General features: G+C 43.6%; 1 protein-coding gene across 1 annotated transcript in view; it reads right to left on the bottom strand.

Annotated features, from left to right (window-relative positions):
• Positions 1–22,917, bottom strand: part of PCCA (propionyl-CoA carboxylase subunit alpha) — a 400,750-nt gene that overhangs the window by 261,912 nt on the left and 115,921 nt on the right. The window contains exon 8 of the mRNA XM_066580185.1: positions 15,347–15,383. Within this exon, the coding sequence (XP_066436282.1) occupies positions 15,347–15,383 (37 nt within the window). The remainder of the gene's footprint in view (positions 1–15,346; positions 15,384–22,917) is intronic.

Raw genomic sequence — 22,917 nt, 5'->3', positions numbered from 1 at the left:
CAACTCAGACACTCCTAAAAGACACACACAATTCCCTCCATAGCCACTTATCTCTAGAATAAAAAAAAAAACACTAAAGAACTCAAGATGGGCTACTATAACTCCTACAACAAGGCAAGCAAGCTAATGGCAAATTGTGTAAAACTTGCAAGAAATAAAACAAGAATCACTCACCTAAAATCCCAACATTCAGGGAACAACATTATCAATCACCTAGCTATAGCAAACGAATTCAGGGAATGTTTTTCCTGTAACTGGGGCTCCTATGGATGCCTCAGCTACAATGGAAAAGTGTCAAATAAAAAAAGAAACATGTTAATGTCCCCCAGAGGTCTTATAGGACATCATGAGGGATATAGATAGTAAAAAAAATGCATTAGTAAACATTAGTAAAACAAAATGACAGAATAAAATAAAAATATATACATAAAATAATCCAAAGCCGATGCCAACCAAAACTGTAAGCGAGCATCGCTCTTCTCGAGTAACTGCTTAGTGATCCAAGCAGGCTTAGGTGGGCTGCGGAGGTGAGTGGGGTGGAGCGGGGGGAAGAGAGAGATCTCACTCCTCCTCCCACTCCGCAGCCCACTTGAGCCTGCTCGGATCACTAAGCAGTTACTCGAGAAGAGCGATGCTCGCTCATCTCTAATCAAAACGTCCTAAACAAATTGGAGGAACCCATTTGTATACTTTATTTTAGCATAAATATACTAATTTTAAAATAAAATAACTATTTAAAAAAAGGCAGTGAAAAAGATTTTAAAAATAGCCATATATGTCACAGGAAAGAAAAATGCAGCAAAAATAATTTTGGTAGCTGAAGGGAAAAAAATAGGGCATTAAAACCACCACATGGGTAAAATCCCTAAAAAGGGTCTGGACCTTAAGGAACAAAACAGCCTGGTCCTTAAGGGGTTAAATGAAAATGTTAAGTCACATTATTTAACCTGCACGGACTATGAAGTTAAAAAAAAAATTGATAATTTTTGTATCCCATCTGAATAGAATAAAGAGCTATCAAAAAATTTCTATAAGACACCAAATAGTACTAATAAAAAAAAAAAAAACAACTACAGTTAAGCCTGATAAAAACATGCCCTGCTGCCTAGGCACATGATATCCCTCCTTTCCAATAAGTTGCCTTGAGAGCAGTATTCTACTGACCCCTACTTTATGCAGGTTTGGGGGTTGCGATTTCCGACTGGCAAAAGGCTTTTCTTTTTGCCCATAGGCTACGGCTTGTGCCTCTCAAGAAAAGACTAAAGATCCGAACAAAACGGTAAAAGGTGCCAGACACTCCTATATATACTATATTCCTTACTGTGACAGCCCTGTTGGTGGAACTGCCAGAGGAGCTGTGTTACATGTGTGGTGGAGCTGTCAAAACATAATAGCCTTCTGGGACACTGCGTTTTCCACAAACTGGCTGATCTGTTGAAACACCATAGCTAATACTCCCCGGATTGCTCTCCTTCCATGTTACCCAGCTCTATTGCTTCCCAGAAGGATCTCCTTCACTTCTGTCTGGCAGCAGCCGGATCTGTTACACCTTGCCATTGGTGCTCCCCTTGTGCTTCTTCCATGGTAGAATGGATCATCTATTCTGTACGGAGGAGCTGTGTGTGGAGCATTCCAGGAACATTGATGAATATATAGAAGTTTGGCAGCCGTAGCTGGAGTCAAAGACTACTTAAAATTCAGGGACCTTTTTTCCCTGTGATCGCTTCCTGAATCATGCTTTTGCTACCTCAATTTTTTTTGTGTGTCTCTACCTTTCCCCTTCCCCCTCTTTCTTTTTTTTCTTCTCTCTTTCGCATAGATTTTTTTTTACTATATCTACCTCATTTCAGCTGACTTTTCAGAATAAGTGGACATGTGTGTACATGAGGTATAACCCCATCTCTGGCTATTTTAGGACTCAGTGCTTTGGCATCTCATAACCTTCCTTCCATGTACCAGATGTCTGTCCTTGCTTTCGCATTATACTTAAATTTCCATCACTTCCAGCTTGCCAATCCCAGGATATCCATCGGGCTTAATGCTCTTCAACGAGGTGAGAAAAGACTTTCTTGATATACATTTTGATTCTGAGTTATTGAGGAAGAGAAGGACTATTGGCACCATCAGTTATTGTTGTAACTGCCTTCTCTTCTATCTTTTCCTGTACTTATCTGGTCCTGTGTTTCAAAATTTTTAATGAAAACTGTTTAAATATAAAAAGTGACCCTTAAACAGTTCAGCTGACAGAAAAATAAAAATGTTGTGTGCCTAGAATGCAGCTTCAGAAAGGTTTTTAAAAAGGTGTTGCTATTGTGCAAAACTAGAACATAAATTATTATAATATATAAATTTGAAATGGTACTAATGGTACTGACCTGCAGAATTAACTTGAAGGGGTTGTCTCGCGGCAAACATCAAAATTTTACATTACCCCATTCCCCCCGTCACCCCCCTGGCATAAAATAGCAATTTAAAGCGGTTTTTAAACCGCTTGCTACTCACCGATCCGACGAAATATGGAGTTATAAAAATCTCTCTAAGATGGCCGCCGGTCCTTTCCCAGGGATGCACTGCGGTTTTCTCCCATGGTGCACCCCGGGTCTTCTCTCATGGTGCACCATGGGCTCTGTGCGTTCCATTGCCGATTCCAGCCTCCTGATTGGCTGGAATCGGCACACGTGACGGGGCGGAGCTACGATGACGACGCGGTGACCAGCACTCCGGCACGAGCGGCCCCATTCACCAGCCAGAAGCACGGACTGCGCAAGCGCGTCTAAAAACGCCAGAAGACATCAAAATTAGACGGATCCATGGCGACGGGGACGCTAGCACCGGAGCAGGTAAGTGAATAACTTCTGTATGGCTCATATTTAATGCACGATGTATATTACAAAGTGCATTAATATGGCCATACAGAAGTGTATAACCCCACTTGCTGCCGCGAGACAACCCCTTTAAGGTTATTAGTAACACAGTGAACGCCATATAAAACACCTTATAAACAGTACTAGAATCGCATTTTTTTTTGCTAATCTCACCTTCAAAAAAATAGAATAAAGTGATCAACGTGTCAAGTGTTCCAAAAATTGTATCAATGAAAAGAACTGTTCCTCCCACAAAAAAAGGCCTTATACAGCTCAGTCAATGAAAAAAATAAAATATGTCATTATTGGAATGCAGCAATACAAAAGCAAATACATTTTTTAAAAATTAATCGGGTAAAAGTAGTATAACATAAAACAGCGTAAATTGTTGTCAGAATCATGTTGATCCAGAGAATCAAGTTGTTATGTTATTTATGCCACACAGTGAACTTGGTGAATAAAAAAAGAATTGGGTGCTAGAAACGCCACACTAATCGCGGTAAAAAGTGGGCTGTGGGGGGGGCGTGGCCTGATCCATGAGGCAGTAAGACGCATCTCCTGAGCGCTCCCACTGAACCCCGGCTGGCAAGCAGCATACCCGCATCCATGGATGCCTACCTTGCCCTATGGGACGCATTAGGAAGCCAGGAGACCGGGGGACGCCAGGAGACGAAGATTCAGGACCGCTGGAGGCATATATCGACCATCTTCCGCGGCGGCCCACAGCTCCGGAGGGTTCCAAGATGGCGCCGCCGCTCAGAAAAGGGGGCGGAGCTTCCTCCTCGTCCGGAGCCGAAGCCCCTGTGAAGGCAGTGGCGCTCCCAACCATGCTCCCGGCGCCCCGAACCAGTTCACCGGAGCCCCGAGATCGAGGACATCTATCTCCCCAGTGCCAGAGGCAGGTAAGAAGCTCAAAAAGCCTCCCACGCCAGGCCCCGCCCACTGCCGCCGGCGCCATTATTAAGAGGCCGACCACCACCCGCTGCACCAGGGGAGACCTAATGAACCCCATAGGGGCTGATAACACCCCCGAAATGAGCACCGCGGCCGCGGTGACCCCTGGGCCAACAGAAGACCACTACTTGGCAGCAGAACACCCAGGCCGGGCAAGCAAAATCCCAGGGTCTGTAAAAGAGAAGGGGGGCAACGGCCAGGCCCCTGATAGGGCAGCAGAAGGAGAAGGGACACACAGCAGATCTATGTCCCCAGCAAGTGTGGAGGGAGAGATCCCCAGAGACTCCCAGGGCTTCACAGACCCAGAAGAGTCCACATACAGTCCCCACAGTGCCAACTATGCTCTAACCACCTCACCGCCGAGAAAAAGCTCCAAATCTAATAAAAGCGCAAGCACTCTAGGCGCCGCTGCCCTAGAACCTGATGAAGACGAAAGTGACACATGGGATTGGAAAGCGCACCTCAAAAGCATTCCCACAAGAAACTAAATAGACGCCCTGCTAACTAAAGCCACTAGTACACAAATGCAAGCAATAGAAATGTTGCAGGCGGAAATAAAGCACATAGGGCACAGAGTCGCCGAATCAGAGGAAACGCAAAGCCAACTCCATTCACAACTCACCGAACACCACCATATCCTCCATGACCATGCACTACAAATAACTAATATCCTAACCCAACTGGACGATTTAGAGAACCGTAACAGGAGAAATAATGTCCGCATAAGAGGCCTAAGTGAAGACGTGGAACCAGCACGCCTAGAAAAATGGGCCACGAAGTGCTTCGGCGACATTCTCAACCGCCCTGCTGACAATCCAGTGTTAATTGACAGGATTCATAGAGCACTCGGCCCCAAAAGTTCTGATCCAGCGAGACCCCGTGATGTCGTCTGTAGAGTACACTTCTACAAAGAAAAAGGGGAACTACTGAGGAAAATCCGCGAGAAAGGCCCACCAACCTACAAGGACTCTACCCTCCTGGTGCTACCTGACTTATCAAGGAGGACTCTTCAACTCCGGAAAGCACTGAGACCTGTCACTTCGGCGCTAAAGGAAAAGAACATCCCTTACCGCTGGGGATACCCCTTCCAGCTGCAGGCAGGGAAAGACGGTTCCACTGCTATTTTTAGAGGAATCGGCGACCTTCCAAAGTTCTTGGCCAAACTAGAACTTCCGATGATCGCAATCCCGGATTGGCCTAAAGTCGAAGCTCCGGACTCGCTACCCCCGAGAGAAGAATGGCACCTGGTCGGCCCAACAGGGACACGCTAACCTTGACGGGTCGTGGCACCTCCCCTGCGTGGCCATACTCCTGTCAGGCCCTGGTCGACCGCGACCACTGAAATTCCTCCAGCCTAAGTCCGTGGATGCCTTGCAACATACTCGTATCTGGGTTCAGTTCCAGTTGCTGGGGTTTGGGGGGAGCTGCTGCCCGCGTTTCAGTACAGTTCTCCCCCAACTAGGCCAGCAGCACGTGTTGCTGCAATTTAGTTAAATTTCTCACTCCGTGGCCCGGTTGCCACGTGAACATTTAATTAGGGGACGAGGTCTTCTTGGCCTAAGACAGCGTCCCTAAATGTTTACTATTATTATAGCAAGTTTTGTCTCTCTCTTTCTTTTCTCCTATCTCCCACTCTTTTGTCACCCCTTTCCCCCAAATCCAAGTACCCCGGGGCACTCATACCCCAAGACACAGAGCTTTCACCTAGATACTCTGGACGATGTTCCCCTGGACCATGAGTGATGGCCCCCCTGACAATAAGTTCTTTTAACGCCAGAGGCCTGAACAGCCCTGGGAAAAGAAATCAAATCCTATATATCTTCCACAAAAAGAAGGTGCTGATAACCTTTCTTCAGGAAACCCACTTCACCACGGCCAGTACTCCTAGCTGTCACAATAGGTACTATCCACACTGGTACCATGCCCCCCACCCCAACCGTAAAGTCGGAGGGGTCTCCATAGCCTTCCATAGATCCCTAAAACCGCAGATCATAGACCACGAAAGGGAAGACGAGGGAAGGTACCTATTCCTGAAGTTAAAACTGTCAAATGTTACTTACACCCTCGCTAACTTCTACTTCCCTAACCAGGGTCAGGCTTCCTTCGGCTCCAGAGCTCTCCGGAGGCTGTCAGAGTTCGCGGGAAACACGACCATCATTGCCGGTGGGGACTTCAACGTCGCGATGGACCCTCGCCTGGACACCTCATCCGGGAAATCCTCGACCCCTCGCTTGACCATATGCAAGCTACGGAAAATGTTGGTAAGTCTCCACCTTGCTGACCTGTGGAGTTCCCTCCACCCGGCCGTCAAGGACTTCAGCTGCCACTCGCAGGCGCACAACACGTACAGCAGAATAGATTATATTTTTGTCTCACATAGATTGTTAGATGGAGCCCCTAGGTGCTCCATGGGAAACTTCACATGGTAAGATCACGCTCCAATGCTAGGGGAGATAAACCCAGCGACACAAGACTGCAGAGGGTTCAACTGGAGACTTAACGACAACTTACTTAAAGATCCTACCTGTAAAGCTGACATAGACAAGACAATAGAGACCTTTCTAGAAGTACACAGATCCGACCCGACCCCAGCGCCAATAAAATGGGAAGCACTAAAATGCACCCTGAGAGGGGTCTTCATAGCCCATGGCGCAAGACTCAAGAAGGAAAGAACACACAAACTCAAGAAGCTATTCCAGGACTTAGAGGCACATGAGTCGGCTAATAAAACCCTGAGATCAGAGACATTATTACTGGAAATAATTAACATTAGACACGAGATATTAGCTATCCTGGACCAAAAAACCCTCCACATTAGAGACAGATTCCGGGCAGGACACTACGAATACGGCAACAAAAGTGGGAAGTGGCTGGCGAATTACCTACGACCTAGGGCCCCCCAGACGAACATCCAGTCTATACTCGACCCCTCAGGAAAGGAGGTACACACACCGAGCGAGATACTAGAAACCTTCAGGTCCTACTACGCCCAATTATACCACATCCCATGCCCAGAGGAGGCAGATGAGCCCAACTTAAAAGAACAAATCCGACGATATCTACACCACAACACACACACTACTATTCCGCCGGCCGACATAGAAGCTCTCGAGGAAGATTTCACTCCCACGGAGCTATCACAAGTTTTACAGGACCTTAAAATTAGGGAAAAGTCCTGGCCCAGACGGGTTCACACCAAGATTTTACAAAACTTTTGGGACCCAACTCTCAGAAGTCATGCTGACAGCGTTTAACGCGGTTTCTCAGGGGAATCCCTTCCCCCCCCCAGGCATTGCAGGCTAACATAGCAGTGATATTGAAGCCAGGAAAGGACCCTCTCCTGTGCCAGAGTTACAGACCGATCTCCCTCATAAATAGCGACCTCAAAATATTTTCAAAAATTCTGGCAAACAGATTAAACCCCCATATCCCATCCCTGATACACGGGGATCAAGTAGGTTTTGTCCCCGGCAGAGAAGCCAGGGACAACACGATCAAAACTATATCCCTGATCAACAAGGCCCGAAGCTCTCACGTCCCCATGTGCCTTCTCGCGATAGATGCCGAGAAGGCATTTGACAGGGTAAAGTGGTCTTTTCTGGAGTTGACACTGAGGGAGGTGGGCCTGGGACCGAAAACCCTGTCTCGGATAATGGCCTTATACAGCTCATCCTCGGCTCGCATCAGAGTCAACGGACTGCTATCCGCGCCCCTCCAGATCTGAAACGGCACCAGACAAGGCTGCCCTCTTTCAATGGAGCCCCTGGCATCAGCCTTGAGAGGAAACCCAGCCATACAAGGGATCAAAGGGACAAGCGGCGAACACAAAATCTCAATTTTCGCAGACGACCTATTACTATACGTCACAAATCCCGACACATCGCTCCCTGAGATCATAAAAGAGCTAACCAAATATGGGGCGCTTAGTAACTTCAAAATAAATCCTCAAAAATCGGAAATTCTAAACATAACCTTACCGCCATCGATGGCCACCTCACTAGAAGAGTCTTATTCCTTCACTTGGAAGACAGACTCACTAAAGTACCTTGGTACACACATCCCGGCCAACCCCTCAGACACCTTCGACCTAAACTACAGACCTTTGTTATCCATATTTGAATCAGAACTAGACGGATGGTCGAAATTGCATCTTTCGTGGTTTGGCAGAATAAATTCCTTGAAGATGAACATCCTCCCAAGAATCCTCTACATTTTTCAAACAGTGCCCTACGACATCCCCAAAAGTTTCTTCAACCTGTTACAGAGAGCCTCAATAAGGTTTGTCTGGAGAGGTCGCTCACCCCGAATAAGTTACAAGACCCTAACCAGGTCTAGGCGGACTGGAGGAGCAGGATTGCCAGATCTAGAGCTTTACCACAAGGCGGCAATAGGGAAATGCATCTTGGACATAATACATAACTCAGACAAAAAAGCCTGGGTATCTTTAGAAACCGAACAGAACAACTTAAACCTGGGAGGGGCCTTCTGGGTCCCAGGAAAGGTAGACTGGGGGGAACTGGGGACATCTTCCCTAGCAATCCACTTGCTAGGGGCATGGAGGTGCGTAACTCGAGCGGTAAGACGACAAATATCCCAGGCCCCCTAACCCCACTCACGGAAAACCCCCAACTACTCTCCACACGGACAGTCTCTAAACTTTCAATCCTCCCAGATAGACACAGGCCCCAAATACGGGAGGTGTGGGGAACGGGAGGTATACGCCCGCTGAGCGACCTCGCCGGGAGTCACAGACTGAGACCGGGAGCCTGGTTGCAATACTTCCAGGTGAGGGACTACCTAGGTTCACTAGGGGAGCCGGGACCACTTAGTGCAGCCCTCACCCCATTCGAGAGGTTGTGCGACGCGTCCTCTGCTCCGCCTCACACAATATCTCTGCTATATGGGTTGTTGCTCGACGAGCGGACGGGGGAGACTCGCTTGCCATGGGAGACGCGATGGGAAGAATCACTGGGCAGACAGATCTCCGGGGAGCTCTGGAGCAAGTCTTACCTGTTAACTCACAAGATGTCTATCTCTATCAGGGCGCAAGAACTTAACTACACAATTGTCACACAATGGTATAGAACCCCAGACAGACTCCACAGAATCTTCCCTGATACCACGGACGAATGCTGGAGGTGCTGTGCAGAGGTGGGAACTATGCTTCACCTATGGTGGTCCTGTCCACTAATTGCTCCCCTATGGGGGGACATCGCCAGAGTCCATGGAAAGTTGAGCATGTCGTCGGTTGTAATATCTCCCGAGATCGCCCTCCTCTCCATGGTGCCCGGCCCCATCTCTAAAGTCAAAAAAGGGCTTCTCAGACACTTCCTCATGGCTATGCGCCATATCATTTCACAGCACTGGAGACAGAGGGGGGCGATCCCAAGGACGAAATGGGTGGAGGCAGCAGATCACATTAAATACATGGAGGACCTTCGGAGTTCCGAGACCGAGCCTAACCGGGGCACAAGGGACACATGGGCGCCCTGGGTGGACTTCCGGAGCTCACCATCACTCCTTCGGTGGCTCGTCGACGGATCCGTGTAGAAAGCGACAAAGAAACAGGACGAGAGCCACGAGGGGCTGAAACCCGTCAACCTAGCCTACTTCGCCCCAACTAGCAACCCCTTGTTCAGATACAGGTGAAAGCTCATTTCCCCCCCCCCCCCCCTTCCCCGTTTCCCTTCCCCTCCTCTCTTTCTCTTTTCTTACTGGGATCAATGTTCCTGCCGAGTCGGCTATTTTTATTGTTTTACATAAAAATATGTTCTGCACTTGTTTATGCTTAGTATATATAGATGTGATATGCAGAGTGGAAAATCAATAAACAGATTTTGAAAGAAAAGTGGGCTGTGTGAGAGTGGCCTTCGTGTCTTCCAATAAACTTCCATAAACTTCCAATAACTGCAGTTTTAATCAGTGAATTTTGTATGTGAATCCATACACAATTTCAAAAAGCAGACTTGAGAAGAAGAGTCTGAAAACGGAAGAAAATAGCAGTTTTCTGTAATAAGATATATTACAAAGTTTCTCATCCATTTGATTATACATCTGATTTCTGAAGCGAAAAAAATTTAAACTTTTAGGCCCCATGTCCACAGGGTTAAAATCCGCAGCGTTTTTCCCGCACGCCGATCCGCGCCCCATAGGGATGCATTGGACACCCACAGGTAGTTAAATACCTGCGGATGTCATTTTCCCCTTCAGGCGCGGATCCGTGTGCAGGAAAAAATCTGGACATGCTCCATTTTAGTGCGGGTCTACCGTGGGAACGGCTCCCGCAGGCTTCTATTGAAGCCTATGGAAGCCGTCCGGATCCGCGGAATACCATAATTAAAACTCACCTGTCCTGGACGCTGCAGATCTCCCTTACTTCCCGGCCGGATCTTCTTTCTTCGGCCCAGCGGATGTGCCCGGCGCATGCACGCGGCACGCTGCTGGCATGCCGAGCACATTCGCCGGGCCGAAGAAAGAAGATCTGGCCGTGAAGGAAGGAAGAACCGCAGCGTCCGGACAGGTGAGTTTATTCTTATCTTTGGCCTCATGTCCGCAGGGCAGGAGGGACCCACTACAGATTCTCCATGGAGAATCCGCGGCAGGCCTGATTTTCCCTGTGGACATGAGGCCTTACCCTTTTTCTAAAAAATCTGTTGGTAGATCTCAAACATGTTAATGTAAAGTAATCAAGAAATATTTCAGAATTGGAAGCATTCTGCAAGAAAGATTGGGAAACATCCCTAAGAAAGTATACAAAAGATTGTTGTCTGGCCTGGAACTTTAAAAACCTGCGATTTCTTCCCTAGGGGGATTTTTATGGGAGCTAAATAAGTCTGTACATACTTTTCTTTACATGGATTTTGACAATAATGATAATGTAAATAAAACACTTGGCCTACCATCATACAGAATTATAATTCCACAGGATAGAGGAGACCTTTTAGATCACTGGGGGGCAGACCGCAGAGACCCTAAAGGCCCTTTTAGACAACGATTTTCGCTCAAAAATCGCTCAAAGCCATCTTTTGAGCGATAATCGTTGTGTCTAACTGCACTGACATTGTGCAGTTTTCGTTAAGCCGTCACTGAGCATTCAGCATGCTAAAAGATCAGCAATCAGTTATCAGGAATTCACAGCAGGATACAGCTGATACTATTGTTTCAGCTGTATCCCACTCCCTGATGACAGGCGGGGTATGAATAACAGAGCGGTACAGCTGTGTTCTTCATACCCCGCTCGGCTGTATAAAAGCCGGGCACTCCGAGCAGAGAACAGAGAATTATCGCTCAAAAGAGCGATAATCGTCGCATCTAAACCAGCCTTAACCCAACTGATCCCAAGACCAGGGGTCTGAAGGTCCCTGTAGTATTGGAGCCAGTGTCAAGCATGTGCATTGCTGCTCCATTCATTTCAGTGGGACCGCTAGAGATAATTAAGAACTCGAAAACAGTTACTTCCAACAGTCCCATTAAGATGAATGGAACAGCAGAATGCTTGCTTAACTGGCGTTCCATTCATGCAAGGACCTTTGAGCCCCACCGATCTCAATATCAGTGGGGGTCTCAGTGTCAGTTCCCAACTGATCTGAAAGTTATCCCCTATTCTGTGGATACAAGATAATTTATAATTCTGGCTAACCCTTTTAAAGGCTGCCATACATATAAAAGTCAGCCAAACACACACAGGTCAGCAGGACCAGATGACCATATTATGTGTATAGGGGTCTCTTGACTCTGCCTTGACAGACGGTGTTGGGGGAAAAAAAGGATTAGGCATGTCGAATTTCCATGCCTGATCCTTTTGTTCTTAAGGGAGATAAGAGGCTACCTGAGATGTCTGGCAGTGGCCTACTCTCTTCCCTCACTGAAAATGCAAGAACCCTAGACTGAGGGTGCATGTGTATGGATTGTTGATCCCTGGAAGGTAGTAAAAGTGATAAAACATCCCTCCTCACACTGCAGGAATATGCTTTACGGAGTTGCACACTGTTTAATATGTTTGGTATCAATGAACAAATATTTGTCCATCAGATAAATATCAGAAATTAACAGTCTTCACTTTAACCCCTCAAAGGGAATGTATCACCTACATTTTTATACACTGTGGAATAAGTTGGCGCTATACAAAATAAAAAGTCCCTTCCCCTTTAATATTTTGGAGGCAGTTTGAAAAGTAACAGCAATTATACAAACACTTGGAGTGCTAACGTCTTTTACGGAGAACACTGAGTAATTACTACAGTGCAGGGAGAAATTCTAGATTTGGAAGAAAAAACACTGCACATGTACATTAAACCTCCTTCCAACTGCGAAGCATGGCGGAGGGAGCACCATGGTCTGTGGCTGCTTTACTTCCTTAGGACCCAAATGCCTATTGCGGAACAATTCTAAGGGCATGTTCCCATACGTGCCAGAAGCTCGGCCCAGAACCTCTAGCACAGATTCAACAGAAAGTCGCACACAAAATAGCACAGTATGCTGCACCATTTCATCCAGTAAAATGATGGAGAGTCGGATGGATCCTATTAGTAAATGGGGTCTGTCTGACACAGTTCATGTCCAGCAAGGTAATAGTCTTTATATAGTGTCAACATATTTCACAGTGCTTTACAAATCATGGGAAACACAATAAATAAGACATAACATACAGTATTAAACCAATGCACAGCTTGAACAATAGGAGTGAGAGCTCACAGACTATAAAAGGAAACAGGGGTGACACAAAAGTTACAAAAGCTTGTTTTCTACAGCTGTTGGGGTGAATTTATAATAATTAATTAATTTACATATACATTATATAATATATATACATCCCCCCCCCCCCCCATCACTTGATCACTAGCCATGTTTGCATATAAATAGGTATGAGGTGCAATGGGGGTATGCGGGGGATGCATTTGGAAGAAGGGAATCAGGTTTTCAATGGGGAGTGTAGATGGACAAGAGTTTAGGGTAGGGAATATGGTATGCCTTTTTTTCGCCAAGGAGTTTTCAGGACACACTGAAACGCTTAAAACTGTGGGTGTTCAAATCCAGTGCTTCCAGCTTTTCCCTTGTTCAGCTCACGACAAATCCAAATAACGGAAAAGATAAGCACAGATGTGAAAGGAGCCTAAGTTGTATCTGAACCATTTACAGGACAGTGTACAGGCAGCGGTCCATGACTTCAAGCTGAAGAGGCTTTAGGCAGTACAAGAAGAAAAGGAATCAAAGCATCCAAGTAAATCAATTAAAGCATGGTTTAAAAAGATGTTTTGAAATGGCCAAGTCAGAGTTCCTACATTGAACCTATTGAGATTCTGTGACATGACGTGAAGAGGGGGGCTGTGCCCACAGGGTATCCCAGAAATATTGATAAACATATTTGCAGGGAGGCGTGGTCCAAAATTCCTCCTCAGAGCTGAGCAAGTTTTATTTGCAGCTCTACAAAACCTTTGTAGTAGATAATTGCTGATAAAAGGGGGTCTACAGTTTATTAAATTCAAAAGTTCACTTAATTTTCCTCTCTCCATTGTGGATATTTACGGTACTCAAATAAAAGGACGTGATCAGTACAACTGTGTGTGTCATTAATTTAGATTTGTCATATTTATAGACCAGCACAAATCAGACCACATTTTATTAGTAATCAAGGCAGAAATCTAAGATATTAGATGGTTCAATTACTTTTTCCGGCATATGTATCCATTTGAAAGGGAGTTTCTCGGCATAAAATTCTTAAAATGCTGAAAACTAGGAGGTAAAGCAAAGTAGTGGCAACTTGTGCCTTTTGTCTGCAGTTTTGGACAACCTTTGTCCTGTGCAGCCGCTGATCTGCAGCAGACCATTGCCTACAACTTCCAGCATGTGAAGAGTTTGTTTACTGGTCAGCGCTGTAGCTCCGCCCACAGCTCACGGGTCCTGCAACTTACTAGCACCAGCCTCAGCTCTCCGGTCCTGCAACTTACTAGCACCAGCCTCCCTCTCACTCAGAGTGCCAGAGAAAACCCGCTAGAGCAGCCAGACAGGACATTCCGGCACTTTTTAACTGCGTATGAGCAATACTGCGCAGTGCTTCTGTTCCTGTCTTCCCATCATGCACTGCTCACAGGATATTGGAGGCTGTGGACAGGGGAGGAAGTAGCAAATGTAGACAAGATGTCAGAGGAATTAGAGATGCTTTTCAGGAGGAGAGTCATGTGACAGATGGAAAATGAAGTAGCTAGATCAAGTACAGTGAACCACTCACAAAATGACTTGTGATAATGTACATTTGATTTTAAAATGTTAGTCTGTGCCCGGAGTACCCCTTCAAGTTTAACTAGCATTGTAAATTAATATAAATCGTGTGTTCTAAAAAGGCTACAGTACACAAGACAGAGCTGCAGTACCACACTAGGCCACTGCGCTACGGACTGCATTCTGAGCATCCTGGCAGTCTGTAGTAGCTACTTATCAGCTGAATGGAGTAGGTGCCGAGCCAGAGACTCCCAATGATCTGTTATTGATGACTAGAGATGAGCGAACGTACTCGTTACGAGTACTTACGCACCCGAGCACCGCCATTTTCGAGTACAGCAGTACTCGCGCGTAAAGATTCGGGGGGCGCCGTGGCGGCACGGGGGGTAGCAGTGGGGAGTGGGGGGGAGAGGGAGAGAGAGAGGGCTCCCCCCTGTTCCCCGCTGCTCCCCCCCGCACCGCCGCGCCGCTCCCCGCCCCCCGAATCTTTACGCCCGAGTACTGAAGTACTCGAAAATGGCGGTACTCGGGTGCGTAAGTACTCATTACGAGTACGTTCGCTCATCTCTATTGATGACCTATCCTAAGACTTTTAGCTTCAAGAACCTCTTTAACCGCATACAGGTGATTCAAAGCTAGAATGAATAACCTTCATATACTGAATGTGATTCATACAGCTTGTATAACCTAGTGTAGCAGGACTTTAGAAAATGATTTATTTATTGTTCCGTAGCAGCTATATTGTAGGAGCTAGGAACCACGCATTGGAAATTCAATTTTATTATTACACAATTAAAAGTTACAATGTTTTCAGAATAACTGTTTCTAGTTCTAACCATTGAAAGTATTAAGCAAACAGCAGTCAACAGAGCAAAGATCTTGAAAGTGAAGAATTAAAATGGAATTGACCAGTGGCTACATAAAAAAAAAAAAAAAAACACAAAAAAAAATATTTACAAAAAATTGCATTTTATGTGATCATCTATAAATGAAAATTTTATTGCAGCAAAACAAGCCATTACTGTGGACAGTATTTGATGAAATAGCACAAAAACATATACTGGGTTACATTCACAGCCTGAACAGAAAGAGACTTTATGTAGAATTTGCAAAAGATACCATGTGGCGTTTGGGGGGGGGGGGGGGGGAAGAAGCCCATTCTTAAGTTCTTCAAAAGCCATGGACAAATGAGATCTTAAACTATTAAAACATTATTTGTTCTATAGGGATTACCTATTACACATTTAATTTAGTCAAGCATGTCTGCTAAGAGGCATACAAATCCCACCATAGCTAATTTAAGAACTTACCAATTTCCCTTGCAATTCTGACAGCTTCATCTGCATCCTGTAAAAGCAGGAAATGAGACTCACGTTAATCCCATCAGCCATTGCACTGTGTCCTAAGGGCAGTCATATATTGCACTACTGTCTCCTCCGATTCATTTAATGTTTGATTTTACAACCTTGTGACCTTGTTCATTCAGAGGAATGTAAAATTAATACCATAAGTGGAATGTAAATTCTACCTCATCATTATTATACTACTAGAGGAAAAACTCAAAGCGTTATCCAATCAGCTGACAGGAAGCTCAGCTACCATTGAGAGATGCCCTTTTGCAGTGGCCGAAATGAAGTGATTAAATTTCAGAGTTTACAATCCATAATGGGCCATAAATCAGAGCATTAAAACTTGTCGGCTACAGCTTGTTTCTGTCTTCTCTCCCGTTTGCCTGTCATGTTTTCCATGAAGCTGTCAGCAGGGGGAGATGATTCTCTATTGTTTCAAATGTGACTAGTTTTACCAGCTCATGCTTAAAGGACATATGAAGTAAAATAATTCAAGTATACGATCAGAATGCAGGTTGGTTGTTGATACCAACTGTTAAAAATGTGATTCCAACCACTTCACAGCCAAAAGAAAAAAATCTTAACATAAATGGAGCACAATAAAAAATTTTCAAAAACTATATTATCTATATAAACCAATGCAGAATGCTTACAAAATTATGGTTTTTATACAAAGAGATATTTTTTTAATTTATTTATTTTTTTAATTTAATATTTATTTTTTTACCCATTTTTAAAGACAAGCTTGTTTAGATTTTCAATGACCTTTATGTACAATTTTCTTTCTAGATAAAATAAAATCCTCTTTCAAAAGAAAAAAAGTTTCACTACTGTGTTACAGACTCGTGAAGAAAAAGGACGCTAGCAGGGGAAGTTGGCAAAAAATTTAATTTCCTTTCATTAACTAGTCTGCTCCACAATCGGTGCTTGTTAAGTTCAAAGCAGTCTTAAGAGCAACCTTAGCTTTAAGTCCTTTTACGCTGAGCACTCACATCTGCTAATGAGATTTTTTTCGGCCACATAACAATTGTTTTTAAGCTATAGATAAATTCCCTAACAAGAATGTATAGATTTACTGTTTTATTACACCTTGTTTCTTTCTATGGGATGTTGGCTTAAAGGAATGAAATTCATGAAGGTCATTTAAGAATGTTAGTGGTTTGTACACATTGAGTAGCAAGGACCTTTGTTCCTGCCTGTGACAGTTATGCGAGAATACGTCCCCTTAATAGCCTGTCAGGAAGTGTTAAACCTTCCAAATGCAGACAATTAGAACCTCTCTGGCAATATGCAGCAATGACTGATGAAGAGCCATGATTACAGCTTCAATTGGGAACTTTCTGCATTTCTTTTTGCTTGCAAATTTGATTGTTTTAGGAAAATGCAATTATCACGCCAGTTTATATTTGAGTAAGGAAATTGGGTAATAATAGAAAATAAAGAGAAGAAAAAGAAAATCTTGAATAATTAACACAAATGCTGTAATACAACATCACCTACACCATGAAAGAATTATTCCTTAATGTAAGCACCTAAATTCTTTTGATGAGGACTATGCTACACTTGACAAGTACCTCATCGCAGAAGAACAAAATATAATTACTCAAATGCTGTGTTTTAAGCCCAAACCTACCTTTTTACATGTGTTTTCAGTTGAACATGCTCATAATCCTAAGTGTATGCATACTGGCAATTTGATTTTGTGTGCTGGACTGGTGGGCATTGGACAAGTGTCTGAATATATATCATCTCTCTATTAATATAAAATATCTTATGGTCACATAGTACACAGTATGGGGAAGAAAGACATATGTCCATCAAGATCAGGACGGAAGAGGGCATGGATGACGGAAAGGGTGTGTTACAACCAGGTAACTATCAAATCTTATTGATTTACAATGAAGGAATATTAAATAATTTATATATATATATATATATATATATATATATATATATATATATATATATATAGTGTATGGCCTGAGTTCTGGCTGTGTTGTACGTACAGGCCCAGTGTTCGCACGGAGCAAACCCAAGCAGTTGCTGGGGGTCAGCTTGGTGGATCAGAAATAGCAGTTGGGGCCCCGATTTTAGTCTAAAGTCTGTTTAAGTAAAAAAATAAAAAAATAAAAAAAAAAGGCCAAACTCACTTCCTGTGTCCCTCCACAGCAGCTGCACTGGTCACCACTGCTATCCGCCCATGACTTTCAGGCTATACAATCACAAGACAAACCCATGATCGCTGTAGTCAAGCCTCAGCATTAAGTAAGGACAGAGTATTTCACAGCGCTCATGTGTGTGTCACATGACCACACAACGTTGTGGTGAGTGGTGGAGAGCACGCCCATTACAGCTGCTGGGGAGCAACATCAAAAGTATGCACTGTTTTTTGTTTTTTTTTCTGTATACAAGGGGACATTGGGGGAAGAACTTTTCACAGAATGCAACATGGCGGCATTATTTCCAAAAGGGGAGAAAAAAAAGCGTTATATCCAAAAGGGTGAAAATGAGGGAATTATTATTATATTGGGTACTATAGAAGTGGGGATTGTGTCAAAGTGGTGAAGACTATGTATGAATGCTGATTGAGAAGCGAGGAGCCGAAAGAGGTCTTTGTGTCAAATTCCACAGAGATAAGTTGTGACCAGGAGAAACTGTCATGGCAGTCTGGGCCAGATAACTCTAGTCTGAGGACATGATCTGTGATCATTATATATATATATATATATATATATATATATATATATATATATATATATATATGAACTGTAATCACTTATATCATCTGAAAAACACCTGTGTAGAGCTGGTATATGCAGTTGTATAATCAGTGTATACACTGCTGCAGAGTTACTGCCGCATGTGTCATGACTCCCTTCAAAACTGGCAATTGAGACTCTGTCGCCCAAGAGCCTTGAAACCTGGAGCCTGCCCTCTGTGTATATACACACACACGTGCAGCCAGCAAGAGAGGTCGAATTTTTCAAAAAGCCAGAAGAACATTCATGAAAAATTAGGTATGTAAGGCAATTCCTTGAAAAATCTTGAATATATATCTAAGTATATCATGTGACAATTCCCTTTTGTAAATAGATGCTTGAAGAATTTCAGAAACTTTTTTTTTTAGTAACCATTTTCAGGACACAAAAATAATTCAAGGACATTCCTTTTTTACCTTTCATTATGGCAGAGGCCCAAATGATAATTACAGCAGTTATACACAGGATGGGAAGTCACAAATCCTGGCATATTTAGCAATAGTACAGCCACATTAAATAGGAATTATCATATACACACAATCCTAATTTGCAATTAGTAGCTCATTTCTTAGTGATGTGCAAAATTAATCAGGCATGGAAATTAGACAAAAAGGCAAAATCAGTGTCGCATGGCAAATGTTATCATGACTTACAGAGGATAGAAAAAAAGTGAACACATCCTTGTTAAAATGCCATGTTTTTGTTGCGTTAAAAAAATCTGATAACTATGAATGTAAAACTAAAAAAATTTTCATAAAATATAAAACACCCTAAAATTACTTCTTTGTTGATGATAAAATAAAGTGGCTGCATAAGTGTGAACACCCCCCTATAGTTTGCTATGTAGTTGTGTTCAGAATTAGCCAATCACATTTAGTCTCACGTTAAAAAGTAGTCAGTACACGGCTGCCATTATTTACAGCGATTTTGATTTAGCCCATATAAAAAGTTCAGCTGTTCTCCTAGGATTTTCCTGACATTTTCGTAGTTTCATTTTTCCACAAAAGGCATAGTCTGTAAAGAGCTTACAGCACATCAATGGGATCTGATTGTTGAAAGGCATCAGTCAGGAGAAGGGGATCAAAAACTTTCCAAAGCATTACTTATACCATGCAACACAGTGAAGACGGTCATCAAGAAGTGGATTAAATTCTGCACAACAGTGACATTACCAAAAACTGGCCATCCCTCAAAAATTGACAAAAAATGGTCTGGGAGGCTACCAAAAGGCCTACAGCAACATGAAAGGAGCTGCAGGAATTTCTGCAAGTACTGGCTGGGTAGTACACTTAATAGCAAGAAAAGGAGCCAGCATCCATAAAATCAAGGCTTTAATGAGACATTAAAATCCCAACAGGTATGGCATACAATGGCGGGACAATCTGACACATTTCAAGCTGTCACAGTATTTCTTCCTCTTAACATAAGAAAATGGCGCACCTGCTCTATTTTGCACCGCTGTCTTTTAACAGGGGTGAATTACAAGCCCAGTGCTAGTCTCTCAAGCCAGGAGCTTGCTCCAATACAGAGTACTTAAAAAACGTCTAATTCCCGGTGTTTAACCCTCCTAAAAAAAACTATGAAAAAGTGCGGGGAAAAAAACTATATAAATTTGGTATTGTTGTAATCTGGCATGTAGAATTAAATTAACATATCATTTATAATCTACCGTGAACAACATTGTCAATTTTGCTTACCCTGTCTCTAGTGAAAAACAGAATAAAAAACAAAAAATGTTTTTAGTTTCCAAAAAATAGATAAATGAAGAGTTTACTTCATCCCGCAAAAAACTGGCCCTCATAGAGCTCAGTTGATGGAAAAAGAAAACTGCTATGGCTCTTAAAATGTGGTGACACAAAAGCTCATTTTTATTACATTTTGTTAAAAAGTATTGTTTGCGAACAAAAACAGATTTTTTTTAAATAAACTTGGTGGCACTGAAATAGGGTCGACCCAGAGAATAACATTATCAGATTATTTATTTTGCACTTTGAATGCCATAAAAATGAAAATTAAAAAACACAAAATGATTTTTTTCCTCCATCCCCCTAAAAATTTTTGTTTTTTTAAGTTATACAATACTATATATGTACCCAAACATGATGCAATTAGAAAGGACAAATTGTCCTGCCAAAAACAATACATCTATGTCGACGGAAAAATTAAAAAGCTATAGCTACTAGAATGCGATGATGGAAAAAAAAAAAAAGAAAAAGTTTGTTGGTCATTAAGGTGCAATCAGGCTTCATCGATAAGGAGCTAAAAAGAAATATACCAGGATTGATCAGAATAAACAGAAAAAAAGACAGAAAAGGGGGATCAAACACCTGGTAATTAACCCATTAGTAGTTTAAAATCAGGTCAAATCTCTTATTTAAACCAATGGGGGCACTGGTTTTCAACCGAAAAATCAAGTATGTTTCTCTATTAAGTAACTTGATTGTGGTCACCACCCCTATTGGGGCGGATGACACAATCAATGCGTGCAACACGCATCAAAGTGCTAACGACCACTTGTCCGTCATTCCGTGAGTGGTGTGCAAGTTACATGCAGAGCCTGACAACACCTGTGATGTCAGTTACCACCTCTAAGCTCTGCCCCCTGATCACATGACAGTGACATCATCACAGGTCCTTTATCCTCCTCGTGCAGTGAATGAGGGATTATGGGCGGACTACATCCCCCACAAACCCCTACAACCCCACAAATACATAGCTCGTGTGCTAACAGGACATGTGATGATGAAAAAAGCAGCTTACCAGTAGCACTAAAATATTCCCAGCGTGGGTAGCACCAAAAGGATGCAACAGCCACTAGGAAATTTGAACCACTACTCCCCAATAGGATCCAAAGTGTAAACAGAAAATAGTGGCAGCATACATAGGCACAAAATAGGCAAAACTTTTGTTTCTCCAAGCCAAAAAAATTGCTACGTTTCGACCATAAAGGTCTTTGTTAAGCTTGACATGCTTAACAAGGACCTTTACGGTCAAAATGCAGCAACTTTTTTGGCTTGGAGAAATAAGTTTTGCCTATTTTGCACCTACGTATGCTGCCACTATTTTCTCTTTACACTTAGGACCTGTGATGTCACTGCCGTGTGATCAGTCACATGGTCTGTGAGCTGAATGAAGGATTATGGGCAGACTATATTCCCCACAAACCTCTACGGCCTCAGTTGCTATAGATACAGCAGTCCTCAGTCTGGCAGTTTGTGGCTGGTTGTAAGACAGCTGGACACCTGTGTGGAGAATCCAATAAGTGACACAAATGTCCACAAACATACCTGGCGGTGCATATTGATCAACAGTAGAGATGAGCGAACGTACTCGTTTCGAGTACTTACGCGCCCGAGTACCGCCATTTTCGAGTACTTCAGTACTCGGGTGAAAAGATTCGGGGGGCGCCGGGGGGCGGGGAGAGGCGTGGCGGTGCGGGGGGTAGCAGCGGGGAACAGGGGGGAGCCCTCTCTCTCTCCCCCCCACTCCCCACTGCTACCCCCTGTGCCGCCACGGCGCCCCCCGAATTTTTTCGCCCGAGTACGGAAGTACTCGGAAATCGCGGTATTCGGGCGAAAAAGGGGCGTGGCCGAGCACGTTCGCTCATCTCTAATCAACAGCATTGAAGCATAGCCCTTCACCACTATCTTCACATCTCCTGAGCATATCATCATGTAATCTCAAGTGCTAATGTCGCCAACCCCAGTCCAGCCTTCATCTAATCGTCAACTGTTGTCCAGTGTTGAAACGAACAGTCGCTGTTGTGCAAACATGACACCACAGAGGGTACAACGCTGCCGTAAAGCTACTGCAGCTTACATGACGCAGCGACAAGCCACGATTTCACTTCAGCCACCAGCTGAAGTTCGGAAAACATGTGCAGCTCATATGTGAAAGCTACGAGTGAACAGGTCTCCTCAGCGAGCTGCTGAAATTTGTAAATCACATGCAGCTAATATGCGAAAGCAATTTAGCAGTGATGTGTGTGTGACGTGCATGTAGCAGAGCTGTGTGTGTGTGTGTGATGTGCATGTAGCAGAGCTGTGCGCCACCAGAAACACTGGTACTATAATTTCCTGATAGTTACTAGATGAAAAAATTACCAACATGCATATTGAAAAAATGCACAAAAACATTTCTGGATGCCACATTTGGTATACCATAGAAAAAAATTATGCACACAGCAGCAACTGAGGACCACCAAAGTCTCCTGGTGAATACATGCCTGTATCATAAGGCAAGGAGGGCAAAATGCAGAGCCCAGTTCAAGGGTCCGGATCAAGACCAGCAATTCATCCAAAAGAAGATAAATAGTCCAGGCAGCATAAGATGAAGCAAACTTGTATGCTTTATTCCTCCATAAAAGAAACACCAGCGACGTTTTAACCCGTTAATGGGTCTTAATCATGCTTCGGGTCCAAATGTCGCTGGTGTTTTATTTATGGAGGAATAAAAGATACAAGTTTGCTCCATCTTATGCTGCCTGGACTATTTATCTTCTTTTGGACATTTGTTGTATTAGAGACATGACATCTGATACACGTCTTTGAACTGCAAGTAATGCAGCCAGCATACTGAAGTTGATGAGACGCAAGAGATCAAATACACTACATAAGGAGTATTGCATTTAATATATTGTTTATTATCAAATGAATTGCCAATAAAACATCAAATAAATGTTTTTGAGATATGCATAACCGAATAACCACATTTGGAATGTCCGTACTTAAAATGACCCAGAAAGCATGAGCCAGGTGGCAGGTGGACCGATCC

The sequence above is a fragment of the Eleutherodactylus coqui genome, chromosome 1 (assembly GCF_035609145.1).
Source record: "Eleutherodactylus coqui strain aEleCoq1 chromosome 1, aEleCoq1.hap1, whole genome shotgun sequence".
NCBI classification, from domain to species: domain Eukaryota; kingdom Metazoa; phylum Chordata; class Amphibia; order Anura; family Eleutherodactylidae; genus Eleutherodactylus; species Eleutherodactylus coqui.
This window is presented reverse-complemented; position numbering and strand designations above follow the sequence as displayed.